Source organism: Palaemon carinicauda, chromosome 42 (genome assembly GCF_036898095.1).
Source record: "Palaemon carinicauda isolate YSFRI2023 chromosome 42, ASM3689809v2, whole genome shotgun sequence".
NCBI lineage: Eukaryota > Metazoa > Arthropoda > Malacostraca > Decapoda > Palaemonidae > Palaemon > Palaemon carinicauda.
Window position 1 is genome coordinate 30,585,472 of NC_090766.1, and position 7,500 is coordinate 30,592,971.

Genomic DNA, 7,500 nt, shown 5'->3' on the forward strand with positions numbered 1-7,500 from the left:
TCGTATGTTTGCTAGATTTCCCTTTCTCCATAATAATAAATTTAGGAAAAAATGCATTAACCTATTCAGTGAGCAATTGCCTGCCCTTAATTTAAAACTAATTCCCATAAACCCCCGAACCATCGGCTCACTCTTCCAAGTCAAGGATAAGATCAGCCCCCTGTTTGCCTCCGGTGTCGTTTATAAGTATAATTGTCCCAGATGTGATCTTGGCACTTACATCGGTTGCACCAGGAGGCTGCTAAAAGTCCGAGTTTCCTCTCATCAAGGAATTAGCTATAGAACGGGTTGTCGACTATCAAATCCAGAACAATCTAGCATAAGAAATCACAGTAAAAGTTACAAAATACACATAGATACCGGTCATTTTAATATTGTAGGAAGACCCCGATATATAGACGAACTAACCACCCTTGAATCAATAATGATTAAGCTAACTGTACCTTCTCTTAACCACCAGTCGTCTTTCACCCAATTGTTTATTGCTTAATTACCTGTTGTTTTGTTTACACTCCCTTCCATAACAATTTTTCGTGTCAGTTCTCCTTACGCTACCGCTGTGGGTAGGTGTCTTGTTCGTTCTATTATTATTATTATTATTATTATTATTATTATTATTATTATTATTAGTATTTTTTTATTAATTTGTTTCTCTGTATACGCCCCTAGCCCTTTCACTGTTATTCTGTGTTTCTCCTTTTTACTCTGTTTTTATTCTTAATTTATTAAAAAGGTTTTTAATTTTGTTGTTGGTAAACGTTGTGTGTATCTTTTTATCTATAAGCAATTGATTTGTAATCGTTTCAGCTTGGAAAATGTATCAAGCTGATACGAAACGTAGGCGCTAATAAATGGATGAAAGACAGAACGCGTCTCCCTACTCCAATATGTGTGTATATATATATATATATATATATATATATATATATATATATATATATATATATATATATATATATATATATATATATATATATATATATATATATATATATATATATATATATATATATATATATATATATATATATATATGTATATATACATTTATATGTATGTGTATATGTATATATATATATATATATATATATATATATATATATATATATATATATATATATATATGTGTGTGTGTGTATATATATGTGTATATATATAAATATATATATATATATATATATATATATATATATATATATATATATATATATATATATATATATATATATATATATATATAGTCACGGAAGGAGAACCGAGTTTGTGTCTTCCTATTTCCTTTCGGGGCTATAATACTTTAATTATTTTATGCTCCTCACGTGTTAGCTTTTGTGATATTTACACACGCACATACACACACACACACACACACACACACACACACACACATATATATATATATATATATATATATATATATATATATATATATATATATATATATATATATATGTGTGTGTGTGTGTGTGTGTGTGTGTGTGTGTGTGTGTGTAATGATAAATTTTGCACATTTAGACGCTTTTTTCATATTCATATAAGTAAGTATTACACACCCTCAATAGTTTATTCTCTCTATACCTCGGGATCAGAGAACCAATGGGGAATCAACTCAGAGATAATAGCTTCTGGTCAGCCGGGGAACCAAACCCTGGTCGGTGAGAGAAAATTGGTATTACACACACACATACACACACACATATAACGCACACACACACACACACACACACACACACACACACATATATATATATATATATATATATATATATATATATATATATATATATATATATATATATATATATACATATATATATATATATATATATATATATATATATATATATATATATATATATATATATATATATATATACATATATATATATATATATACATATATATATATATATATATATATATATATATATATATATATATATATATATATATATATATATATATATATATATATATATATATATTATGCTTGTTGTAGAATTGGGGAATATGTTTGAGGTAGGTCTAGCCTGCTGATTACTTCCCAATTTCCGTCACTTCCATATTATGTTATTCTTTTCAATGTGGTTGGCCTAGAAAGTAAACTCTTTGTATATGCAGATGGTGCTACTCTCCTGAATTTAGGTCTCAATACACTGCACACATAAAAACTAATATATCTGTTTCTAGTATACTGTAAGACAAAGGCCTCAGACACGTCATTTCATGTCTGGGTTTTTTATGAATCGGTATAATTAGATCATTATATTTTGCATTCCTTCATATCCCTGAAGTGCTCTGTAGAAAGATTTTCCCGTTTTTTTTTCTTTAAATCAAACAAGATATTTTCGTTAACTGGAATAGTGATAAAAGAATGAGACATAAACTGTATAAAAGAAAATCTTGAGTGACACTACTCATTCATGGAAGCATGCTTCACAATGCCAGTTTTTTCTATGGAGATTGTAATATCGAAGAGTGAAGGAAATGGAATATAGTACTCCAAATGACCTATGCTTGAATCCAGCTAATGAATACCTTGTCTTGGCTTCACTCACATATCAAATAGGTTGGAATGGTCCAGGGAAAGTGTTTCATGGTGCCACTCGGTTGAGATTTCTTTGCTGGATAGATAGTGATATTATAGGAACTAATATTGACGGTCTAAGACGAGCACCGGAGGGGAAGGCCATTCATTTTGAAAATAAGGAGAATGTTTGATAAATAAATGATGAAAGAATGAAAGAAAGGACCACAATTGATAAAGAAGGAAATAGGGAAAAAAAAATGGCTGGAAGGGGGAAGGCCCCCCCATTCTGGCAGGAGCGAGGGGGAGGCCCGCCCGGGCTGGCGGGAGGGGTAGGCCCACCTTGGTTGGCGGGAGGGGGGGAGAGAGCCCGCCCGGGCTGGTGGGAGGGGGGAGGCCCACCTGGGCTGGCAGGGGGGGGGGGGAATTTGCCCGAGCTGGCAGGAAAAGCGGAGCCCCGACCTGGCTGGCGGGAGGGCGGGGAGAACCGCCCAGGCTGGAGGGAGGGGGGGAGGCCCGCCCGGACTGGCGGGAGTGGGGGAGGCCCGTGCGGGAAGGGGGGAGGCCCGCCATATCTGGCGTGAGGTGGGGAGGCTCGCACGGGCTGGGGGATAGGGGGAGGCCCGCCCTGGCTTGGGGGGGGGAGGCCCGCCCAGGAGGGCGAGTGGAGGGGAGGCCCGCCCGGGCTGGCGGGAGGGTTGGAGACCCGCCGGGGCTGGCGGGGGAAGGGAAGGCCCGCCCGGGCTTACGAGAGGGGGGGAGGCCTGCCCAGGCTGGCGAAAGGGGGGGAGGCCTGCCCTGGCTGGCGGAATGGGGAGAGACTCGCCCGGGCTGACGGTAATGGGGGAGGCCCGCCCGGACAGGCAGGCGGGAGGCCCGTAAAGGGGGGGGGAGGCTCGCCTGGCTGGCGGGACTGGGGGGAGTCCTGCCCAGGGTGGCAGGAGGGGGCAGGCCCGCCCGGGCTGACGGGAGGGGGGAGGCCCCCCTGGGCTGGCGGGAGGGGGTGGGCCCACCCGGGCTGGGGGGAGGAGGGCAGTCCTGCCCGGGAGGGGGGAGGCCCCCCTGGGCTGGCGGGAGGGGGTGGGCCAACCCGGGCTGGGGGGAGGAGGGCAGTCCTGCCCGGGAGGGGGAACGGCCCACCCGGGCTGGCGGGAGGGGGGTAGGCCCGAACGGGCAGGAGGGAGGGGGAAGCTTGCCTGTGCTGGCCGGAGAGGGGTAAGCCTGCCCGGGCTGGCAGGAGGGGAGGAGCCTGCCCGGGAGGAGGGCAGTCCTGCCCAGGAGGGGGGAGGGGGAGCGTGCCCAGGAGGAGGGCAGTCCTGCCCAGGAGGGGGGAAGGCACGTCCGGCCAGGCGGGAGGGGTGTAGGCCCGCCCGGGCAGGAGGGAGGGTGGGAGGCATGCCCGGGCTGGCAGGAGGGGGGGATGCCCACCCGGGCTGGCAGGAGGGGGGGAGGCCCGCCCGGGCTGGCGAGAGGGGGGAGGCCTACCGGGGCTTGCGGGAGGGGGGGAGGCCCACCAAGGGTGCCGGGAGGGTGGAGGACCGCCCGGGCTGGGGGGAGGAAACCCGTCCGGGCTGCGGGAGGGGGAGAGGCCCGCCCGGGCTGGCAGGAGGTGGGGAGGCCCTCCCGGACTTGCGGGAGGGGGGAGGCCCACCCGGGCTGGCGGTAGGGGGAAGGCCCGCCCGTGCTGGCAGGAGAGGTGGATGCCCGCCCAGGATGGCGGGAGGGGGGGAGGCCCACCCTGGGGTGACGGGAGGGGGAGAGGCCTGCGTGGGCTGGCGGGAGGGGGTGAGACCTGCCTGGGCTGGCAGGAGGGGGATAGGCCCGCCCTGGCTGGCGGGAAGCGGGCAACCCAGCCGAGCCAACAATATAGAGTTCCTGTAACTAGCTTATTTTCAAAGAAAAAAAACTTTTTTTGTCTCCGAGCTTCAAAATCCAAAATAGTCTTCAAAAAGTCTTTAAATAATCTTCAAAACCTTTCCCAGATGTTGATGCTTATGGAGGTGTGAACCCAAATTCTATTTTTCCTTTGTTTTTTGATGAAGACTACTGATTTCTTACCTCTTAAGTTAGTTGTCTGCTAGTTTCTTCAAGTTATCAAATTTTATAAATATATATATATATATATATATATATATATATATATATATATATATATATATATATATATATATATATATATATATATATATATATATTTACATGTATATATATATATATATATATATATATATATATATATATATATATATATATATATATATATATATATATATATATATATATATATATTATATATATATATATATAAGTATGGAAACAGGAGCAATTACTCAAGCATAAACATTTTGGAGTAGGGAGACGCGTTCTGTTTTTTCATTCATTTATTTGCGCCGACGTTTCGTATCACCTTGATACATTTTCCAGGCTGAAACGATTACAAATCAATTGTGTATAAGTAAAAAGATACACACAACGTTTACCAACACCAAAATTAAAAAGCTTTTTAATAAATTAAGAATAAAAACAGAGTAAAAACAGAAACACAGAACAACAGTGAAAGGGCTTGGAGCGAATATAGAGAAACAAATTAATTCAATAATAATTATAATAATAATAATAGAAAAATATATAATAATAATGATAATAATAATAATAATAGTAATAGAACGAACAAGACACCTACCCACAGCGGTAGCGTAAGGAGAACTGACATGAAAAATTGTTATGGAAGGGAGTGTAAACAAAACAACAGGTAATTAGGCAATAAACAATTGGGTGGAAGACGACTGGTGGTTAAGAGAAGGTACAGTTAGCTTAATCATTATTGATTCAAGGGTGGTTAGTTCATCTATATGTCGGGTTCTTCCTATTATATTAAAATGACTGGTATCTATGTGTGTTTTGCAACTTTTACTGTGATTTCTTATGTTTGATTGTTCTGGATTTGATAGTCGACAACCCGTTCTATAGCTAATTCCCTGATGAGAGGAAACTCGGACTTTTAGCAGCCTCCTGGTGCAAATGATGTAAGTGCCGAGATCACATCTGGGACAATTATACTTATAAACGACACCGGAGGCAAACAGGGGGCTGATCTTATCCTTGACTTGGAAGAGTGAGCCGATAGTTCGGGGGTTTATGGGAATTAGTTTTAAATTAAGGGCAGGCAATTGTTCACTGAATAGGTTAATGCATTTTTTCCTAAATTTATTATTATGGAGAAAGGGAAATCTAGCAAACATACGGAGCTTGGGGACATTGTGGACTATTGGGGTTGGATTGAATTTCAGATTAAGTAGCTTATTAAGGGATCTATGAAAAATTGCTGGAGGGAAATAATTATCCTTAAAGTAATCAGCAAGGAAAGTCACTTCAGTATGAAAGGTAGACCAGCTTGATGTCAGATTAATGGCTCTATGGAGGAGAGTTGACACGGAATTCAGTTTAAAGTTAAAAAAACATGAGCTATAAAAATTGGTCCCCAGGCCAGTAAAGGTGCTCTTTCTATAAATACCAGTATGAAAGCCAGACTCGTCCTTGGATATCCTCACATCAAGGAACGGAAGTGAATTCTGTGTCTCTGTTTCAACCGTAAATCTAATGTTATGGTGTTGGTTGTTTAAAAACTCAAGAAAGGTATCAACATGGTAATTACATCTGAACAATGCGAAAGTGTCATCTATGTAGCGTCTATAAAAGAGTGGGCGGAAATTAGGTGGGCATACATCTAAAGCTCGCTCCTCCAGGGAGCACATAAATATGTTTGCAAAACTAGGACCGAGAGGGCTTCCCATGGCCATCCCCTCAGTCTGCTTAAAAACCGTATTATCAAAAACAAAGGGTGTATCCAGCACGGCTAATTCTAAAAGCAACTTGAATTGAGTTCTATTAAAATTGTTGAACAAGCAATCGTCAGTGGGAAATAGCCTGTCTAAAATGATGTTGATAGTCTCGACAACGGGAACATTGGTAAACAGAGATTCCACGTCAAAGCTCGCCATGTACAGATCTGAGTCCTGTGTGATAATGTCATCTTTAAAGGAGGCCGAGTTTATTAATGTATATTTGTTGTGAGTCAGTGGTTGGAGTAAAGGGACAAGAAATTTGGCGAGTTTATAGCTAGCAGTGTTAATGGAAGAAAGGATGGGTCTCAAAGGAATTCCTTCTTTGTGTATCTTTGGCAGTCCGTACATAAGTCCATATGTAGATCCTGTTACAAAAAGGTCCTGATATGTATTTTCATCTATTGCTTTGGTTTGTTTTAGTGTTCTTTCGCATTGTTCAGATGTAATTACCATGTTGATACCTTTCTTGAGTTTTTAAACAACCAACACCATAACATTAGATTTACGGTTGAAACAGAGACACAGAATTCACTTCCGTTCCTTGATGTGAGGATATCCAAGGACGAGTCTGGCTTTCATACTGGTATTTATAGAAAGAGCACCTTTACTGACCTGTGGACCAATTTTTATAGCTAATGTTTTTTTAACTTTAAACTGAATTCCGTGTCAACTCTCCTCCATAGAGCCATTAATCTGACATCAAGCTGGTCTACCTTTCATACTGAAGTGACTTTCCTTGCTGATTACTTTAAGGATAATTATTTCCCTCCAGCAATTTTTCATAGATCCCTTAATAAGCTACTTAATCTGAAATTCAATCCAACCCCAATAGTCCACAATGTCCCCAAGCTCCGTATGTTTGCTAGATTTCCCTTTCTCCATAATAATAAATTTAGGAAAAAATGCATTAACCTATTCAGTGAACAATTGCCTGCCCTTAATTTAAAACTAATTCCCATAAACCCCCGAACCATCGGCTCACTCTTCCAAGTCAAGGATAAGATCAGCCCCCTGTTTGCCTCCGGTGTCGTTTATAAGTATAATTGTCCCAGATGTGATCTCGGCACTTACATCGGTTGCACCAGGAGGCTGCTAAAAGTCCGAGTTTCCTCTCATCAGGGAATTAGC

The 7,500-nt window shown here is 41.7% G+C and overlaps 2 protein-coding genes across 2 annotated transcripts in view; one reads left to right on the forward strand and one right to left on the reverse strand.

The window, feature by feature from the left end:
• The window catches only part of LOC137633078 (basic proline-rich protein-like), a 5,944-nt gene extending 2,020 nt beyond the window's left edge, over positions 1–3,924 (reverse strand). The window contains exon 1 of the mRNA XM_068365241.1: positions 2,990–3,924. Within this exon, the coding sequence (XP_068221342.1) occupies positions 2,990–3,924 (935 nt within the window). The remainder of the gene's footprint in view (positions 1–2,989) is intronic.
• Positions 3,923–4,408, forward strand: LOC137633079 (myosin-K heavy chain-like). Its single transcript, XM_068365242.1, has one exon. The coding sequence runs from the start codon at positions 3,923–3,925 to the stop codon at positions 4,406–4,408; it is 486 nt and encodes a 161-aa protein (XP_068221343.1).
• Positions 4,409–7,500: the final 3,092 nt, after the last annotated feature.

Coding starts and splice junctions, on each gene's coding strand:
- LOC137633079 (XM_068365242.1), top strand. CDS start 3,923: ATGCCCGGGCTGGCAGGAGGGGGGGATGCCCACCCGGGCTGGCAGGAG.